At 40.7% G+C, this 21,301-nt stretch overlaps 1 protein-coding gene across 1 annotated transcript in view; it reads left to right on the top strand.

Annotated features, from left to right (window-relative positions):
• The window catches only part of CDH23 (cadherin related 23), a 394,671-nt gene that overhangs the window by 158,745 nt on the left and 214,625 nt on the right, over positions 1-21,301 (top strand). The window contains exons 10-11 of the mRNA XM_083740685.1: positions 13,079-13,191; positions 16,919-17,107. Of these exons, the coding sequence (XP_083596811.1) occupies positions 13,079-13,191; positions 16,919-17,107 (302 nt within the window). The remainder of the gene's footprint in view (positions 1-13,078; positions 13,192-16,918; positions 17,108-21,301) is intronic.

Below are 21,301 nucleotides of genomic sequence, written 5' to 3'. Positions count from 1 at the left end.
CTCTCAACGTTTATGTTTTTGCAACTTTCTTTTCACTGTTCTGTAACAAACAAAGAATATTCAAAGTATCTGAACTGAATTTGGAAATCTCCTAGAACAATACACAGGAACTTAATAAAATTGTGTCTGAAAAAGAAATAGGGGGTTGAAATAAATAAAATAAAGTACCGGTATTCATCATGTTGTCTCAAAAAATATGCCATCTTCATAATTTCAGTTTTGAAGTATTTGAATTTGCAAATTCATATCTGAACTCCATTTTTCTATTTGTTTTTTCTACTCATAAGCCACTCAAGCTTATCACCTGTTTGTGAGAAACTGGATTTGAGACCGCTTTGTTATTGTCATTACTGCTCTTGGTTCCAAATAGGATATTTCTATTTTACCATCCCTCCCTTTTTTCAGTTACAGTTGGCTTGAGGTTTGTAAGTGTGGTGTAGATTTTTGTGTAGATTTTATTCTTGTTGTTTGTTTCTCCACACCCTCCTTTTAGCATGTTTTGGGAGAGAACTGTCAATAATGGAAATCTTGATGCAGACAAAACTGCAGGATTTGTAAATTGCTGTATCCATTTTATGCCCTGAAACTGTCCCAGGCAGGCAGCTTGGTGATAAACCTCCAGGCCCTTCCAAAAGACCAGTAATCACAACCTTTAATCCAAATATCCCATGGTAGAAACTGCAATGGTAAAACTGGAGCTGGGCAACATTGCTAGAAATTCATAGGTTCTCCTTATTCTCTCTCCTCCTCCTCCTCCTCCCGCAGCATCATGCATTATTTTCACAACACTCAAGTGTGCTTCAAGCAATATTTTCAGTGTTTCCCTTTCTCTACAGAGGCCAGTTTCTGTTTTTAAAGCTTAAAAAAAAATCAGTATCATTAATTATATTTGAGTTTGAAAAAACGTTTTACTGCTGTGAAAAAAATTATAGGATGGGCACAGGTGTGTTGCTTCTTTCTTGACACCCGCTATTATGCATTTGATCTCAGCCTAGCAAAATCATATAGCTCGGTTGACAGCCAACATTTGCTAGCTGATCAGACAGAAAAAACACATCTACAGAGTGGTCTGAGTCTTTCCCCTGCCTGCCACTATAAAACTAGTAACTTTTTCCCTTCGGAGTTTGAAGCTGTTGTTTTTTAACTTTGCACTGTTGTTCGCAAATATTTGTTAAGTTTAATAAATAAGTCACTTGCATAACCTGCTTTGGTATGCTCTAAATCCAAGGACAAATTCACTTGATCATGTTTACATAGTAAAGTCAAAGGCCCTGTTCACACATAATGCTAAGCTAAACCACACATAAGCAATGTACGCTCAAACATGTAGGTACACAGAGCAAAAAACACAGCCACTTTGCTTCTCCTCCTGTTTGCTGCTTTGCTACCAGGAGCTGAGCCATGATTTTGCTTAGCATTACATGTGAACTTTGTCCATGGAGTTTTCTAGGCAGGGATACTGGAGTGGCTTGCTGGTTCCTACTCCAGGTGGATCACGTTTGGTCAAAACTCTCCACTATGACCTGTCCATCTTGGGTGGCCCTGCATGGCATAGCTCATAGCTTCTCTGAGTTATTCAAGCCCCTTTGCCAAGCAAGGCAGTGATCCATGAAGAATCCATGAGTTTGACCAAACTGTGGGAGGCAGTGGAAGACAGGAGTGCCTGGCGTGCTCTGGTCTATGGGGTCACGAAGAGTCGGACACGACTAAACGACTAAGCAACAACAACATGTGAACTTGAACTTATAGTTTGTGTCACTCCAAACAAACCATGAGCTGAAGTTAAGGTTTGTTCTTGGATTAGTGCATAGGGTTAATTTGAGAGAGAAAAACAACAACCCTGGGTTTACACATAATGCTAAGTCAAACCATAGTTTACCTCTGGTGGTGTGGCAGCCGCAGGACCAGAAAGAAGCAAAGCAAGCACAATTTTTGCTCCCCATACCCACACACTTGCTTGCTCATACGGAGCCATAATTTGGCTTAGGAACCAGACCCAAATATTAGTGAGCTGATATTTCGAATGAAATAAATCCAGACTACAATTTACCGTAGTAAGTTTTGTTGTGGGACCATTCCTAAGGCTAGAGAAACATGTCAACATCTTGTGGGGAAGTTCTGCCATATGTGCAGGTGAAGCGCCTTACATGAGCCAATACTTCTTCATGCATCATCTCCTTAAACATTTCTTATTTTCTGAATTGGTTATAACAGTTTTGTTTATCAGCACCGTCTTTTATCTGGCCAATAGAATGGTCCATAATCTCTCACACCACCCTTATCCAACAGAGTTATTGCCAAAATAACCTGAACGTTCTTCTGGGGAATCTGTGTGCCTGCAGAGTAAGAGTCGGTCTCACAGCCATAATAAACATGATTGCATCTGTTGACATACATCAATAACTTAATCATTACCCCTGGGTCTATCACATTGGGGAGGCCACCTATCATCATAGAAAATCATGCAGAATACATCAAAGCCACAAGTGATTAAGCTGTTTTGCATTTTCTTTTTGGATTGTGTCTGCAAGCTGAAACTGCAGTTTTGAAATCTGCTTGGAACTAACTGATACTAACTCAACAGTTTTCAGTAGAAAGCATTACTGTAGGAAAAGGGGAATTTCTACTGGCGTATTTTGCCACATGCAGTTTGAGCATCTGATTTTGGCATGTGGTGAATTGAGTTACCCACCACTGTGGTGTATTTTGCTTCTGCCAGTGGGTCTATTATGGATTCTGGTTTTGTGCAGTCAGAAAAGCCAGAAAATTACCTCTGTAATAAATGTTTATCTGTAAGCCGCCTTGAGTTCCGTCAGGGGGGGAAACAGTGTAGGTAGCTAGGAAGGAAGGAAGGAAGGGAGGAAGGGAAGAAGGAAGGAAGGAAGGAAGGAAGGAAGGAAGGAAGGAAGGAAGGCATTGTCTGTGCCTCCTTACTGCAGCAGGCTGTACAGTTGGGTATCTCAGATGTCAGTGAACATTCACAGAGCCCTCGGTTCTCCTGAGTGCTGCATGATTGCAGAACACCCTTATATAAATACACAAATTCAGATAGTAAGGTGAGCAGGTGACAAGCTTATTGTCAGTATGCCCATACGTGGACTTGTAATTCATAAAGAGAAGTCCTTTTGCAACACTGGAACTTAAGCCACAACTGGGGTTCCAGAAACCTAGTGGTGTGACAAGAATGGTAGTGGGAACGCCTGACCCTTTGGTGTTACTCTAGGCACTTGGAGCACTTCATATATCAGGGAACATCCTGTCTTGCAGACCTGGTAGCTCACAGCGTAGGGCAGTAGCACGCAGGTTTTCAGTTTTAGTGCTGACAGCTCCTATCTAGCATGAATAATAATTTGCTGGTTTTAGTTATGTGGATGAAGAAAGTAAGCACATAGTGTGTGTGCAACTTGGACCCACAACAGAATATTTCAGTCAGGAGTCCTCCTGTTCAGGATACAGCATTGCATCCTGCCATCACCTATCCCTGCCAGCAGCAAGGCAGTGTTCAACAGCAAGCCTCTGAGCACGCTCATCTTCATGGAGCAGTTTTCAGGGTGTCGTTTCCCCCTCTCCTTCATTTCCCACCACCACCTTAAAGGTTTTGTGGGGAGAAGGTTTTTTTTTCCTTTGGTTTTTGTATTTCTGCAAACTCTGTTGCTCACCTAAGCCTACTCATATTTCCCTCTTGCCTTTGGGTGGTGCTGTTTTGGCTGCATAAGGACCAGCACTCAGAAAGTTGAGTTCGCTATTGGTATAGATGATACGTAACACCAGTGTCTGTATGTTTCTAAAAGGCAATTATTTAAGTTAGTGAAGGCTCCAGTAATCCATGCACCAAAGGCAAGTTTCATTTTTGGTTTTTGTCAATCCAGAAATATATAATTAGTTTGTCATTATCCCCTATTATTATGGTAAAGGTCAGTGAGTATATTTTCTGCTTGGGCTGAAAACATTTGCAAAATGTGCAAAAAGCTGTCTAATGTCAGAAGATAGCTGATGAATTTGATTAGGAATTAACTCAGCAATATTAAAAATGATTGTTGCAGGCTTTCCCCCACCCCCAATTGTTGAAGCTAAATTTAGGGTAGCAAAAGCAAACGAAATGTTCAATGAAAAGTAAAAATACTGATTTTATTTCCCCAGTTTAATTAATTATCTCTCTGTTAAACTACAGGCATGGCGGTGAAGAAATATATAATAATTCTAGGCCAACATTTTCAAATTGTGTTTGATATTGGTTGCTTCAGAACATATTGCAGAAACTTTTTTATATACAGCCCTTCTACAAATACAAGGTTTTCACTTGACAGAAGAACATTAAAGCTAGAAGATGAAGCATAACCACTTCAAAAAAAAAAGAGTAAGGTCAAGCTCAAGTGATTCAGTTACAAAGATATCAAGTGTGCAATCACATTGTCTTATCAACTCCCATATATTTTCCTTTCATGGGTTGACATGGCTGAAGGTCCTCTTTTCTAGAAAAGGCTCAACTTGGCTGAGGAATAGAATTGTCTCTGAAATTTTACCTAAAGAGAAATTAAAAATGAAGGCTTGAGCTTCTACTCAGGTGAAACAGATGCAGAATCTTAAGTGTAGTAATAATAAAGTAATAAAACTAGTGAAATTCATTGGCAAGTAGGGATAGACGAATCAGTTTCAGTTTCACTCACTTGTTCATTTTTTCCAATCTTAAATTCAATCTCCACATTTCCACAAATTCATCAGCATATTTCTTCTAAGATACATGTTTCTATGCAATTTTGCCTAATACACTCATTTTTCCTAATACAATGCATTCTAACGTAATTTCCACTACTATATGCATTTTTATGCACACCTTAGTCTTGTTTGCTCATTTTGCACAATTACTTTGCTAGAGAACTGCATTGCTAAAGTCAGAGAAGTGCAAGTTTCAAAGGATGGCTGTGTTTTGCTTTGCTTATTGTTTCAAAGTGAAAATTATGTAGGTTCATACATAATTTAAATGTGAACTGAATTGAATTTATCCCAAGTGCAAGATTTTCGCACTTCCCTAGGTTACCATTGGATTTCACATAAAGCAAAACTTGAAAAGAACTGGGAGGTTCTTTTTCAGATTAATTTTTTGGAGAAATCTGGACAGAATCCCAAAGGGGCATGGTAAAAAATTCTCAAATTCTGTGTGGGTAGGTGCCACAAGGAAGAATTAATTTTAAGGTTAACTGTTTCTTTAGTTTTGATGTTTGCTTCAAATCAGTAACACGAGTTACTGTATGTGCCCCAATGCAATCTACACTGAGCTAGAAATTGCTGTCCTTAACCTGGATTCAAGTGATTCCTTTGCTTTCACTAAATTTAGCATAATGCCAGCATCCAGCTCAAAACCCATTTAAACATACAGAGACTAGCAACTAAAATGAAAGCAAAGGTAAATGTCACAAAGGACAACAGAATTGAGAAAAGCCACATGGAAAACACTAGAGATCTGAGTGTCATTTGTAAATTTCCCAGAATACCTTTTGCTAAACTCAAGTGCAACCAGCAAACGGCCCCCTCTAATATCACCGTAGAGGAAGCAATCCCTTGTTTGTGTTCACAAGCTGGGTTAGGCTGGTGATGTTCAGACACTGAGGTCAGGGCTGTGTTTTGAAGGACAGATAATTAATCCAGTAATGTAATCCACAGCTCCTTTTTTGGCAGATTTATGAAGATAGCCTCTGTCCCGGGGACTCTACCTCATCATCTTTCATTTCCCAGGCAAAGCTATTGACTTGTTATATAACATGACCTGTTCTAGATAAGATTTTTCATTTAAGGAGCTCTTCAGGCTAAGAGAGATTGATGTCCTGGCAGCTTCCAAGGTGCAACAAGTGATGGAAAGACATCAGAAATGGGGTTGGGCAGTCAGGCTATTATTAATAACCATGAAGGGAGGAGTTAAATTTAGATGGCCGTTGCCATGCCAGTGGAGTGTGGCAGTCATAAAACTTAAGGTGTGTGTTACAACTATTGTCCCTGTCTACTAACTTGTAACAGAGTTGACTTTAGAACCTTACAGCAAAGGCAAGAAAAAAGTGAGAAGCCGGGTGAATGGCCATATAAAATGGAAGAGTCAGTTTTTCTTGCCTATCTACCACATGCAAACATGGTCAAAAAATGCAGCATAAAACACTGTGGAACATCATACTAGTGAACCCTGGCAGAACATTTCCAATAATGTTGCACAATGCTGTAGTGGGAATGGAGGTGAATTTACATGACTGCATAAAGTCTAAGGGGTGCGGGCACTGCAGAGAGCATAAACTCCAAAAGTACCACAGTAGCCTTTCTTGTCAGAAGGACTGGAAAGACATAATGGTAGTCATGTCCGGTTCCTGAGATTCTTGTCCACGTTGTTAAGAGTGTGTTTTAAAAACCCACCCAACTTAGATGCGGACCTGAAAATAAAATGTGTGAGTTAGACTTGAAGCAGAATGAGGCAGCAGTATTGCAATGGTGTATACCTAACCTGGAAAACAATGGTGTATACGCATTGGTTCATCTGTAGCCTGTGAAATTAAATTACTTCAGTTTTGAAAATACCCATTTGTTTGTTTGTTTGTTTGTTTGTTTGTTTGTTTGTTTGTTAAATCTTGTGTCTTGCCTTTCTACTACAACGGTCTTTAAGGCAGCTCACAAATCGATAAAATAATCTAAGATATCACCATCGTTAAAATAAAAATAAACTAAAATGAACAACAGCTGTAAAAAAGCATTATAAATATAAACAAGAAGCATTATACCTAACAAAAAATAGTTATTTATTATATTTTTATATGGTTTCTTTCGGCTGTAAAAAATAGTCAGTTAGGATGGATATAGCTTAGTGTCTAAAAGACAGTAAAGACGTCAGGTGAATATATATTTGGAGGGAATTTCCACAGCCAGGGAAATTCTGTTTCTCTCTGGTAGCAACCAACCAACATCCCAAGACAGATATTGAGAGCCAGCGTGGTGTAGTGGTTAAGAGCGGTGGACTCGTAAGCTGGTGAACTGGGTTTGCTTCCCCGCTCCTCCACATGCAGCTGTTGGGTGACCTTGGGCTAGTCACACTTCTCTGAAGTCTCTCAGCCCCACTCACCTCACAGAGTGTTGTGGGGGAGGAAGGGAAAGGAGAATGTTAGCCACTTTGAGACACCTTAGGGTAGTGATAAAGCGGGATATCAAATCCAAACTCTTCTTCTTGAAGAGACTCAGGCAAATATTAATTGATGAGGTTGTATTAACACAAGAGCAGACAGACCTTTCAATACCCTCCTCCTAGGTTAGGGATAGAGAATCCCCAGTCTGAAGTGGTATGGTCCATTCTATGATGGTGGTATGATCCATGCCAGAAATCTGATTTCTACCATGTCCATGAGATAGAACTAGACTAAAAGCTAAAATGTTGGGTGTTGCTACAACCAAAGTGCCTCAGACATTTCAGTGTTGCAGAGAATTAGCAGTGTGTGTTACATTGCTTTGGCCCAGTGTCAGTCCGGGAACAGTCTTTGCAAATATTGCTTTTATAATGACTCCTTTTATTTCAGAAAGCTTCACCAACAAATGGCCTTCAGTAATTAAAACAGTAACTCAACATCAGCTTTTGAAACAGCTGGAAAGACTATGAGAGTAGGGGGGGCAGAGGAAGTAACTGGTTTCACAAGGGGTTGAGGAGCTGACAGCTGCCTCTGGAATATTGCCCTGGGTGTGTGGTGTGTGTGTGTGTTTTAGTAGGACTGGATCCAAACAATGTCCTATTTGCAGAAGTATGACTTTAATTGGGATATATAAGACAAATATAGAAAGGGCGTTTCTTTTGAAACACAGCTTTGCAATGTGAATAATAGTTTGTATAGGAATAAATGCAGGTATTAAGAAAAAGTGTAGCAGTCTGGAATTTTGATCATGGTAAGATTCCCCCCCCCCCAAAAAAAAAAAAATTCTATGCAAACAAAATTCTCAATGCGAAGAAGGCAAGTTTGCCATGTAATGATGACATCTGTGGCCTGAGTTATACATACACACTACTGTGGCGTGGCTGTTGTTGTCATGTTGCTTGGTCTTTATGCCACAGCGTTAGCATTCCTGACCAGGATTCATGTGGGACTGGCAGATCCCATGGTAAGATCTTTCCCCAGCAATGAGCTACCCTTAGAGACCGATGGGGAATCTGATGCTGTGGGAATCTGTGAGGCAGAGCACCAAATGCATCTCATAGCACACAACCTAAGGAAATGTAAGTGTTCAGAAGTCACAGTGAAATTGAAATCAGTGGCACATATGCAAATTTAACAAGCCTCATAGATTTAAATATGATTTAAATGCATTTAATTTTATCTGAATTGAACTCATAGTTATTAACTCTGATGTCTTTACAAGATATGATATATCCATAGGATGTGAAACACAGATTTGTGTTTCACCTCTGCCCCACTCCTCAATGTTGATATGGTGCAAAATGTGGAATATATATGTAACAGCATAGAAGCTGTTGTACGTACACTGGAGAAAATGAGGGAATTGTTAAGAACAGGCTTTTCTTGTGGGTTGGGCTGTATGTTTCCAAAGTGTTAGAATTTTTAATTTTAATCATTTAATTAAACAAAGCCTGGAACTGCTTATAAGGTGAGGCATCCAATTTTGGCTGGTCCCTCCTTCCTCTTTCAGCCGTCTGGGCCCTATCTCATTCTGTCCCAGAACCCACCCAACACTCAGGAAGTTCTGGGCTATAGTGGATACAGGTGTATGTGTGTGTTAGTGAAAACGAGATGTTCACCCTTTCACGAGCGGAAGAGCTTTCCACTGACACAAAGCCACCGTTGGTTACAACCCAGTCTTTCCAGCAAAGAAACAGCGGATTTATGGGTGTGTGTCCCCCCGCCCCCCGTAAGCATGGTTGTGAAGATTCATTCTGTAAACTGCACTCGAGCCATAAATATGTAGGAATCCAAATGTGCATTCTCTCTGTGGGAAATATATTTGCCTTCTGCTCCCTGTTTACTTGGATGCAACCCTGTGCAAATTAAAGAAGTATAAATAAATTTAAGCAGAAATATGAATGAATGGTGCTGCAAATATTTGGCCTGAACCTCATTCCATGGGGGAATATCGTGTTGTGCCTGGGAATACACAGGCACAATTCATACTGTTGACCTGGATGGCCTTGGCATTATGGAGACTGCCCTATCCCTATTCTGTTGTGCCATGCAGCTGTGCTCCCTTTTACTGGATCTGCTCCTTCCTTGCACATCTACCTTTGAGTCTGAATGGACTATCATCTTAGTTTGCTGCCTGCCTCATGTTAACTCACATGCTTACTGCCCTTGTCTTTTTGACTCAGTGATTTATTTAGTCTAGTTTCACCTCCTGGGTTACAACTTCTCAGCCATTTCCTTGGGTGCAACTATTATTTGCTGCAATGGATGCTTCTGGCAGCCCTCCCCTCCCAAAACGTACATCCCTGCTATTGTCTATAATCTGTATAAAAACAGTGTGGGAGACATTACAGGGAAGCAGTCCTGAGCACCTGTCTGGATGTTGTATGGGGTAGAATTCAAGGTGAAGATCAGCGAGGTAGTCAAAGCCGCTGATGGACTATTTATATAATGATAACTGTGTCTGTTGCTGATTCTATGAACCACATCCAACAGCATCTATTTCAGTGCAGAGGAGCCCTGACAGAGCACATTTTGATTAATAAATTATCTAGTGTGCACGGTGTAGGCCACGTTCCCCTTTCACATCTCATGAAAGTCATTCACTTTAAGTTTAGTGGTTTAATGAGTCCAGGCCAGTCTAAAGATTGCATGTTGTGGCAGCAAATGTCCCTTCGACAAAAGGAATAGGGCTATTGGATTATGTGTCCAAGGGCATTTTCACTAGTGATGCCAAGCCTCAAGCTAGATGTTTGCCAGTGTAAAAATGTATGGCACAATGTTGTAATGTTCTGAGCTGCTCCCCTTCATAGGGAAAGGGTAACTCAAAGTGTGATGTCACATTACATGTCCCCACCCTCAGAACACCATTTAGTACAGAATGTGTATGTGCTGGGGGAGAGAAAGAGAGACAGAGTGGGAGCCATTTTAAAAACAAATGTATACGCTACTCAAATATATATATAGACATTTGGATTGTCTTGGCCAGTCTGCTTATTTACAGAACACAGAGATAAAACATCTCTTGAATTCCGTACTGCATATTTTAGACTATAAAGTATAAGAAGCCATGCTGCATAAAAACCTTCCTCGGATTGCAACACTGTTTAGTAGAACCATGGACAATGCAGGTTTGTACTTCTAAAGCAAAGGCAAAACAGTCACATCTACTTTTTTTTTCCCCTGATGCAAAAGCAATCTGTTCTGCCATTTTTTCAGCTTGAAAAATCCAGGTTGTAGCCTGGTGTGAAATCACAATACAGTGGTACCTCCAGTTGCGGACAGGATCCGTTCCGGAGTTCCAGTTGGATCCCGAGGTTTCCGCAACCTGAGGACCGCTTCTGCGCATGCACATACCACTTCTGCGCATGCACGCGCTGCAAAACCTGATAAAATACTTCTGGGTTTGCTGCATGCGCATCCCGAAGTTTGCGTAACCAGAGGGTTACATAGACAGATGTTCGACTGTACTTGTTTGTCAACTGAGAGGGCCAGCAGCTCAACCCTGGGAAAGGATCAGGTCAGAATTGGAGGACACATAATTAGCAATGCCAAGTTGCCCAAATAAGAGACAATAGAATGTCCTTTGCTGGCCAAGTACAATACAGTCAATGCCATCATTAAACTCTCAAGCATCCTAAGAACAACAAGGCTTCATATTGAGGTTCAGGACACTGCAAGAGGGAGAGAGTGCAAATGTAGATAGCAGAAGCATTTCGTATCTTTGCATCCTGATTTGAAACATGTTGACTGAGTCAGAAATAAGTCCCACTGAGTTCAATGAGGCTTACTCCTAGTAAGTATGCTTAGGAGCACAGTCTTAATCAAGCACAGTTGGATTGAAATGAGAGAATGTGATGAACGTGTTTTTAATTCTTGTTCCTTTGAGCTGATACTGCAGTTTAAAAACTAAAAATATGACAAATATAACAAAAAATTAAAATTGGAAAGTGTCTTGATAATCTATGTGTGCCTGTGTCCTATTTCCAACCAAACGTATCCAGCATCACTAGCTTATAACATTTAAGAACCACATTACCTGAATGGCATGGCTCGTAGCTTCCACCTGGCTGCTTCCCCACTGCTGTGTATCAGGGAGATCATGTGGGTATGGGAGAGGGTCATGTGACAACAGTTATTGCCCATGCTAATGCTGTCCATCCCCTGAGGCTGGTGGTGTTGGTCTGGGGAGTTACCATGCCTAATGAGTAGAACATAGGCATTAGAAGGGTAGAACAGAAATCTCCAAATGCCTCCCATGTGCTTTCCTCACTACATACATTATAAAAACAGTATGGAAAGCAACAGCCACACTGGTAAGGCAACTACAGGCTCAAGACAAGGATTTACAAGGACAGGCCTGTCCACCTGTGGACATCTAATGATTACTAGTGAATGCTGCCCAAAGAAACATGTTACTATTTTCTCTGCTGTGGAACCCAGTGGGCGGAGGAACAACAGAGGTGTGGAACAGGCCTGGGATTGTTTTGTTGCCCATGTTCAATTTTTTAGCTCTTTATAGGAAAGAAAGCGGAGGTGGTGTAATTGCTGTTAGATCAATGGAGCAAACAAACCAATTGAAAGCCATCAGACATTTCTGCAGTATGCAGTCAGCCACATGCTAAAATGCACTTAACCCAGGCTGGGACTTTTTAGTGGGTCAAGAAATTGACAAAAGAGGTAACAATGGAATAAGGGGTGACAAAAGTATTTCATAAAGAGAGGAAGTTGGGGGGTTCAGACATGAAAGGAAATGTGTAGCAACAAGTGTGCATGTATTTGGGGGGGGGGGAATAAAATGGGGGGAGGTGGCAGGCTCTTCCTCTCCCCCACACCTTTGTCTTCTAAAATGTGAAGTCATATATAAGTCTTGAGGAATGAAACAAATCTGAAAGCTTCTTCACTATGTCTTTTCTTCTCCAGAGCTGAGTTCTGAAGGAAACGTGTGTGCAAGTTTTACGCAGAAGCCAGCCGTACATAGAACTGATTGACTTGTCCTCATGATATCCCCAAGAAACTTCCTGTCCTATTTCTAACCTTTTTTAAAAAATGAAAACTTTATAACATAATCCTCTTTTTCCCCCTTTTCTTTTTTTGACTTTCAACAGTACAAGCAGTAGGCAATCAGTGCCTGATCTACAGGGCTCTAGGTTTGATCCCTGTGGTGACTGAGCAACAGGTTAGCGTTTAAGTTTGAAATTGGGGAATTCCACCCTTTTGGGTGGGTTTTCTGTAAAACATTAGAACAGGACTCCTACTTCTCTACCTCTTCTTCCCCCGTCCCAGTCTCACCTCCTTGATTTCCTGTTCCACAGGTTTGCTAGCCTCCTTTATCTTGTGTCCCCCACTTTTTGAAGTTGGGGTTGTGCATTACAAAGGAGGAGGAGGAGAAAGGATCCCATTTCCTCTCTATGTCCTGCACATCCTTCCGATCTCATCTCTACATACTGTCAAGAATGCTTTCGGCAAACTACCCTCCCTCCATACCCAGCCTTATACTTAAAGGGAACTGCAGATGTGTGTGTCTCTGTGCCCTGCCAAAGATCCATAATCAGTAGCAGAAGTGATGTGTATACAAAAGCCATGAATACATTTCCATTTAAACAGGAGCGCTTTGAAACTCCTTCACTGCCTGAAGTTTTTGTGATGCTATCAGGAGGAGGAGGAGGAGCAGCTCAGTTTCCAAACCTGTATCTTGTTAGATTGAGGCAATGAGAAATAGAGTTTGAGCTTTAAAATACATTCAGTAATGTTTTCAAGTCATGGCATAAATCTGTTGCTGGCTGGGGTTTCAAACAGCACAACATTTTGCTTTTCTGATCTGCAACTGTGTTTTGTTTTTGACCTAAATGTTAAATCTCGAGCTTTTTTTATGCATTTCTGCACAGGAGTTTTATGTGTGCTGATTCAATTTATTTTATTGTCAGGCAACACCAACAGTATATTTGCACTGGACTACATCAGTGGTGCTTTAACGCTGAATGGGCCACTGGACCGAGAAAATCCTTTCTACAGTGCTGGATTTATTCTTACAGTGAAGGTGAGAGAGTCAGAGATGGGCTGTATTGGAGCAAGTGTTTCAGAATATTTCAAGGGAGAAGAAGGGAACATTGGTTGTGGCAGCAAAAGCTAAAGTGGGATTTCAGTTTAACCTGAAACTGCATAAATTTGGAGAATTTGGGTTTTGAAATGCAATTTATATGTGCAAATCTTAGAATTGGTGAGGATTTCCCCAGGCACATGAAATTTTGTTCAATTTATAGCTTTGAATATTGAGTGCCAAGAGAGAGAGAAATTGTACCTAAATCATTGCCATTCTACTTGGGGATATGTGTAGTTAGGAACAAACACATTTTGGGGAGTTTCAAAACTGAAATACTTTTGGTGGAAGCTGAATGCTTGCTATCAGTGTTTTAGTATTCACATTCCCTCACTTATTCACATAACTTAAATCTCCCATTTATTTATTGAATTTTGACACAAAATTTGCCTTTATATTATAGCTTCATGACAAGTCATTGTCAGTAGACTCAGATGACTTTCTTCCCCAACTTCAAGCATTTAGATATTGAGGCATATTATGCTATTCCAACTGAGAGGAAGTGGACCCATTTTTCATCATCCTTAGATCCCTGCTGCTGACATTGGGTCTTCATCCAGTCCAAATAAATATGCATCATATCAGTAGCTACAACATGATGTAGTGGTTCCAACATTCAGGTGGTTCCAAAGATCCATCATGTCCGACGAGCTGGGTGGCAGGGCAACTCCGCACCCGGAATTTACCGTAACACTGCCCAGGAACATTCCTTAGAACAAACTTGGAATTGCTTGCTTTTGACAATCAGACACAACTCCAACTCAAAAACACTTGAGTGGTACATATGGACAACAAAGATAATAGGACGTGCATGGTGAAGGAGAAAAATAATATAAGCCATTCCACATGAAGAGTTTTCAAACGTGTATAAAACTGAGTGGTAACAAGAGTAGACATGTGAAAAAGAAGTTGCATGCATTTTCAGTAAGTTTCCCCAAACAGCTAGGTGCTCTGTTTTTGTCCAATTCTGTTTATTCTTTTCCTTACTCAGTGCTATTAGATTTTAGATAAACCTAGGGCCATTTGTTAGATATCTCTGTGTCCCTAGGTAGCAAATTGGGTAATGCTATGGAGTTGAAGTTCCTGGAGAAATGTGTTTTATGGAACTGCCTGCTGGAACTAGATAATATGAGTTCCTGATCAAGCTGAATGATAGGAGATTCAAGACAGGCAAGAAGCTGTGCTTCTTTACCCAGTGCATTATTAAACTCAGGAATTTCATACCACAAGGTGTGGCCATGGTCACCAAAACTGGTCAACTTTAAAAGGGGAATTGGACAGATGCATGGAGGATAAGGCCATCAATGGCTAGTAGACATGGCGTGGTGCTCATCAGAGCCTTCCTACACAAGTTTGTCCATGCTGAGCAGAAATTACAGTGAAGAGGGGCAAAACATCCTGGTTAACAAATGCCATGAAGAACCATGTTCCAGCACCTGAGAACTTCTCCCTCCCTCCCTGCACCAATCACAGGTGTTTAATTAAAATCAATACCAAGCCAACGAGCTGGTTGGAAACATATTTAGTAGTATGGATTCCACTGGGCTGGAGGGTGGGGGATGGGGGAGAAAATCCATTTGTTAGAGGGGTCATTGATTGGGAGGTGGCAGGCGGTTTCCCAAGAAGTACTGATCCCCTTCCTTCTCCCTAGAAGGGCAGTACTTTGTCAAGGAGGGAAACTGGCATGCAATTACTCCACTTGACCTCTGCTGAGGGTCTTTCAGTGGAATTCTACATGGTCAATATGCTATTATCTCTATCCCTGAAATTCTGCTTCTTCTACTAGTTCAGTTTTTGTTTAGTTAAAGAAAAATCTAAGTGAAGGCAGAATCTATTTTTAAATAGGGGAAAGGCTGTAGTTTCTTCACCCCTACTAAATAGACTCATGTGACTTTGCAGTCTAGTTCTCTGTCACCAAAATACTATAGGAAATGCACTGGCAGCTGCAGATCAGTGGCAGGACACATGTTCTGCATGCAGAAAGCCCCAGCTTTCCATTCCTAGCCTCTACAGGTAGGGCTGAGGAAAACTCCTGGTCCACAACTCCAGGAGACCGTCTCCCAGTCATTGTAGATGGTGCTGAGTTAGATGGTCTGACTCAGTAGAAGACAGCTTCCTGTGGTTGGTCTCATCTTGTCCTCTGGTTCTGGTTGTCTGCTAGTACATAGGTGAAGATAAATAATGATCTGTATTGTCTTCACTGAATAATTTGGCTCAAATGCTACAGATAAGTTTCTCTACGTTAGGAAACCATGACTGAGAAGTATGGCCTCCTTCAAAAACTCACAGGTTTTTAACAAAAACATAACAAAAGGGAATTTGGATCAGTGAAATGCTCCTCTTAAACACCAAATGTTCATGGTGACCATGTTCCTCTTCATTTGGCACCATATTATCTCCACCACACCCAATGTATATTCCTAGCCAATCAGGGATCCTATATCCAATGAGATGAGATCATGTTGAGTGAGAGGACATGGGGGAAATGGTATAGTTCATTGGTAGAGCATCTGCTTTGCATGCAGGTTGTATCCCAGGTCCAGTCCCCGACATATCCAGTTAGGTCTGGAAATGCCCCCCCCCCTAAAATCCAGAGGAGGTGTTGCCAGTCAGTCAATGTAGACAATGCTGAACCAGATGAATCAACGATCTGATTCATTCTATGGCAGCTTCCTATATTCCTACTTTATGACCAGTCATATTGGCTACATAGAGCTGTGTTGCCCAATTGCCCTATGCAGTGTGAGACTGTATTCCCCCCTCTTCCAGTACTTCGCTGTGCAGAAAGGCAATTAAATTGGTGCAGTCCAGTGCAGTAGAAGTGGGCTCATGTCTCCCAGACAATTATGGTTAAGCTCCCTGCACTGTGTTCAGTGCCTTCACTGCCTGCTTTTTTAGCACCAGATAATGCATTCTGTTCTGCTCCACACAATGCATGAGCATAGCCCCTGTTCACAGCACCACATATTGCAATACATAGATGCAAAAACATCTCCAAAATTAATCCTCCAGCCTCTCCCCTTCCCTCCCATGCTGCTTACTGAGCTAAGAAAAATAGGCCTAGAGGTCAGAAAATTATTATTGGTTTATCAATCTTTCCTTTTTACTGAGGTGCACAAAACAAAATCAAAATAAAATAAATTACAAAATATAAAGTGGTGCCTAGGACCAAAATAGCAGGCTAATACAGCTATCTTAAAGCAGCAGCAAAGTTCACAACAAAATACAGTAAATAAAGACCTGTGTGCTTTCATTTACATTTATCTCTCTCCCCCCAAAAAAAGATTGTTTGCAGAATCTTGACTTTTCAAGCCAAATTAAATTAGGCATGGAGCTCTCTGGCTTTTATCCCATGCTTCTTTTTTAAATGGAAAATCTTCATGGAGTAAAATGTGGGTGGGTGTGCATCTGGTATTGCCAAACTAGTTTCACCTCATGCTTCTTTGTCCTCTAATATCAGTTGCTTTCCTACTGCTCAGGGTAAATTCCCATTCCTTTTCCCTTGTTTGAAGAAAAATAGATTTCCTTTCTCTCTCTGTTTATAAGATTGTGTTTATTTATTTTAATCCTTCAAGGTGTGGTTCTCAACGTAGTCACATGCTGGATAAACAACATGCAAAAATCCCAAAATAACAGTGTTTCCCCTTTCCAATTTCCCTTCCTACAGGGGACAGAACTAAACGATGACCGCACACCTTCCAATGCCTCAGTGGTGACTACCTTCAACATTCTTGTCATTGACATAAATGACAACGCCCCTGAGTTCAACAGTTCAGAGTATAGTGTGGCTATTCCTGAGCTGGCCCAGGTGGGCTTTGCTCTTCCTCTTTTCATCCAAGTGCAGGATAAAGATGAGGTAAGACATGGGGAAACAAAACAAGATTAAATGCCTCTTCTACTGATATTTTTTTATATATATGAAAAAAATCTGCCTTCTTAAGTTTGTTCCTGGCATTCTTGGTTTCTTTTTATTTTACATTAGAATTGGATAAGGACTCTTTAGCCACCTTGGTACTTCCATATCTGTATTATCAACATAACAAGTTACAAGGACCATAGAAACAATAAGTAGAAAACCAGCTTTTAAAAGGATGACTACACAAAGTCCATATTTTTCTAACATCCATGGCATCGTTCATTAGCTATGAATATGTACAGCATCTCACATCACTGCTCATCCATAAAGTTAAAATTAGAAATATTGCATTGCTTTTAAAGGCTGAACGTCAGTCAGTTTTTACAAAGGAATATCATGCATTGTACATTAGACTGAAATTGTGACTCGGAAAAATTCTTGTTGCTATGTTCAGTTTTACTGTACATGTACCATCATCTTGGGTAAGCAATACACATGTAATTCGTGTTAACTCTGTTGTTTATATGTACAAAATAGTCTTCACATTTATGAAAAAGGAAGCCCCATCCAGTTTTATATCTATCCCATTTTTGTTTGTTTGTTTTGTTGGTAGTTATTTATGTGTTTATGTATTTATTTTTCCTGAAACCTTAATTAAAGTTGGACAGCCATGTTATAACCCATAATTTATTATGCTATTTGCCTACTGTAGGTTGCATTCCTGCATTTTAACTATTTGCCATCTTAATTGCAATCAACTATATAATACTAAATAATCCTTCACTGCAAGGAGACAAATTGCAAAATGTGCCAATATTAATTGTGGCAAACTGTGCAAGATAACCAAGAAATGTGGAGAACAGTTTGAGTATTTTTCAAAACTTGCATCTTCTCAGCCCATAGAGTATTATTTCCTTCTGTAAGATGAGGACAATGTAGCTGATGAGTTCTAGCAAGCACAGTTGCCATTTTTGTGCAAATGAATTTCTTCCTTTCTCAAGTTGTGTTTATAAATTGAGATTCCCCCCCCCCCTTTTTCCTGGTGACAATCACCAGTCTATGGAATTGAAAGCTTGGGTTGTTTCATCAGAATTCTTCCTTGGGTTCATTTTTATCTTGAATGCATAAAATGGCTATTTACATTCAAATGTGTCTACAAGAATTAGAAATTCTGGCTGACACCAAGGAGCTTAGAATTTCATCTGTGGTGCTCACACTGACATCACCTCATTCTCTAGCTAAGAACTTTGGAATTGTCAAGGTGGAGCATTAACTATTTCCAAGAAAATTAGGTGAGGAGAATGAGACAGAAAAGAATACTAGCACATAACTAGTTTTGTAATCTCTTCCTTAAGTAGAGGGGTGGCCTTTTATTTCCCACAATGTTTGGGTCCAATAGAAATGCACCAACTGTTTTGGTTCAACATTGTGAGACTCCTGGGTTTTATGATGACAGTATCCTCTTTCAGGTGTAAGTACGGTAGCTTTTGTGTCACTAACAAGGATTGGAGTCATTCTGAGCAGCCCAGATATTCCCCTGATGTCTGCACCTACAGTGTGAATGTCTGTAGGAAGCAGGCCTCTCCATATGTGTGTGTGTGTGTGTGTGTGTGTGTGTGTGTGTGTATAAAGTCTTCCATGGAACCAGGAACCTTAATTCTTTCCATGGAAGCCTTCTTGTGTACAACTGCACACAAAGAGTCCTCCTCTGTACAGATGTTAACGCTGTAAGGGCACAATGGAATGTATGATGTCATGGGTGGGATCCACTTCTTGGTCCCACTTATATTAACATGGAAGTTAGCTAATAACACCTGTTTCCAGGTGTTGGGTTGTAAAGTCTTATCTCTGTCTCTCCAGATGGCTCTGTTCTTTGGGTTTCGTCTCACTGCCAGTTTCTCTTCTTGGAACTTCCCAGAAACACTTCACATATGTGCTCTCCCTATCGCATACACACATCTTTCACTGCCTGTGGATTCCCCCAGTACAACTTGCCTGCAATATCACAGACTTTTCCTCTGGAGCCATTAAAATAGCTTGTATTTATTACAGCAATGGGCCATTTCACTTAGGAATTCCATTACTTCTCCCCCTCCCAAAGCCCTGGAGTTATGCTCTTCAATTACTCCACATATTTGGCTCACGCAATTCATGTCTCATTTCCTGTGCTACATTCAACCCTATGACCATGACACAATCTACAATATCTGCTTTAAAGGACTGTTGAAATCTCATGGAGATATCTCAAAAGGAGAACCTTTTCTGCTTTGGTATCATATGCTATCTTCCATCAGTATTTACTAGAAAAAACATGACAGACATTTCCTGTGTATTTGCTCCTGGAGGGTTAATTTAATTTACCCTGCAGTTTTACTTATTTAACTATAGCTAGATAAAACATCGTGAAATTTTTGTTTTGTTTTTTAATAATGTACATTTTGCTGCAAGGAAAGTGGTGAACGCTCATTTTTTACAAAAGAATGGCAGATCAGCATTTGTTCTGTGGCAGTCTTGCACATGTTCTCTTAAGAAAGTTCACATTCTTTGCATATTTTATGGTGGGGAAGAATCATTTTCATATATTAAAATATGCAAAGTTATTATTTTCACAGCATCGGGTGCTCATGGCCTCCCACAATCAAAATGATGGGGTGTGTGGCGCTGTGGTCTAAACCACAGAGCCTAGGACTTGCCAATCAGAAGGTCGGCAGTTCGAATTCCCACAACGGGGTGAGCTCCCGTTGCTCAGTCCCTGTTCCTGCCCACCTAGCAGTTCGAAAGCACGTCAAAGTGCAAGTAGATAAATAGGTACCACTCCAGTGGGAAGGTAAACGGCTTTTCCGTGTTCTGCTCTGGTTCTCCAGAAGTGGCTTAGTCATGCTAGCCACATGACTTGGAAGCTGTCTGCAGACAAACAACACCTCCCTCAGCCTATAGAGCGAGATGAGCCCAGAGTCGTCTGCGACTGGACCTAATGGTCAGGGGTACCTTTACCTTTTTAAAGGATCACTTAGAAATTAAAACATTAAGGTGTCAACACCTTATGCTTCTTAGCACTTATTATGATCTCTTTTTTTTTTTTGTTAGATGGTGAATCTTTCATCAAAGTATATGCTACTGGTGAACCAAATGCTGCTTTAGAGACTCCCCAAAGCGTCTGGGAAATGTAGTTTTCAAGAGTTGCAAAACAACACAAAAACCCACGCACATGTAAAACTGAGACAATTGCTTTGGAAAGGAAGAATTTGAAAGAAGTGCTGCAGTCAGCATATAGATGCTGCTTCCTAGCAGGGGCATAAATAGATATTAGTACTTGTGAAGCTGTGATGCTGGCAAGGGGGAATGACGCAGGCGCTCACAATGGGCATGCATATAGAATGGCAGGATTACTCATCTGAAAAGGCCTCTTGGGGAAAATGAGAATCATTTTTAGAATCTTGCTGAAATAATTTATTTACTCTGCTGAAAAGCATCCCTGCCTCTCCCCAGCCGCCACACCAAAACAGAAACTATATCAGTATAGTGAATACTAATGAACCTTTCCTTTACGGAAGGTGCAGGATCATTTTACCTGCGGCTTTATTGTTGGTGCTACATCTCAAGAAAACATGTTTAACATATCGGAAACCCATTTAGGCTGAATAGTTTGATTTACTTTTTCCTGTTTTTCTCACATTTCCCATTTGCTTTTGTGTACTTTTAAAAATAGTTTCAGTTTTTTTGAACTGATTTTGATAGTGCTTATTTCTCTTGTGTTGTTCTAGCAAATGATTGAGGGCTCTAGCAGAGAGTGCATGTCCTGTTCGATAGGTAGGGTTGGGAGGGAGTTAGGAGGCTGAATTTGGACTTCCACCACAGACTTTGACTTCTGCTCATGAAAGGCTGTTAATCCAACTTGCTAGCGGAGATAGCGAAGAGGCTACTTTCTTTTCTTTTGGCCAGTTTTTCCACTCCCTCTGCAACCCACATCATCACCTCCTCATACTGTCCTGAAAGTGTTAGAGGTGATGCTGTGGGGTGCAATGGGAGGCAAGGACCATGAGCCCTAAGCAGAGCTTCATCTTCAGATGCTCCTGCTGGAGGAACTGAAGTCTAGATCCAACCCAATGTTTGCAACTGTATATTCACTACACGTTGGTACTATCGACTCTCTTTATGGTCCCTGAATGTACTGAGGGAAAATGATCTTTTGGC

Source organism: Podarcis gaigeae (assembly GCF_964106915.1).
Source record: "Podarcis gaigeae genome assembly, chromosome: 5".
Taxonomy (NCBI): domain Eukaryota; kingdom Metazoa; phylum Chordata; class Lepidosauria; order Squamata; family Lacertidae; genus Podarcis; species Podarcis gaigeae.
The sequence above is the reverse complement of the archived record's forward strand: the minus strand, read 5'-3'. Positions and strand labels throughout refer to the sequence as shown.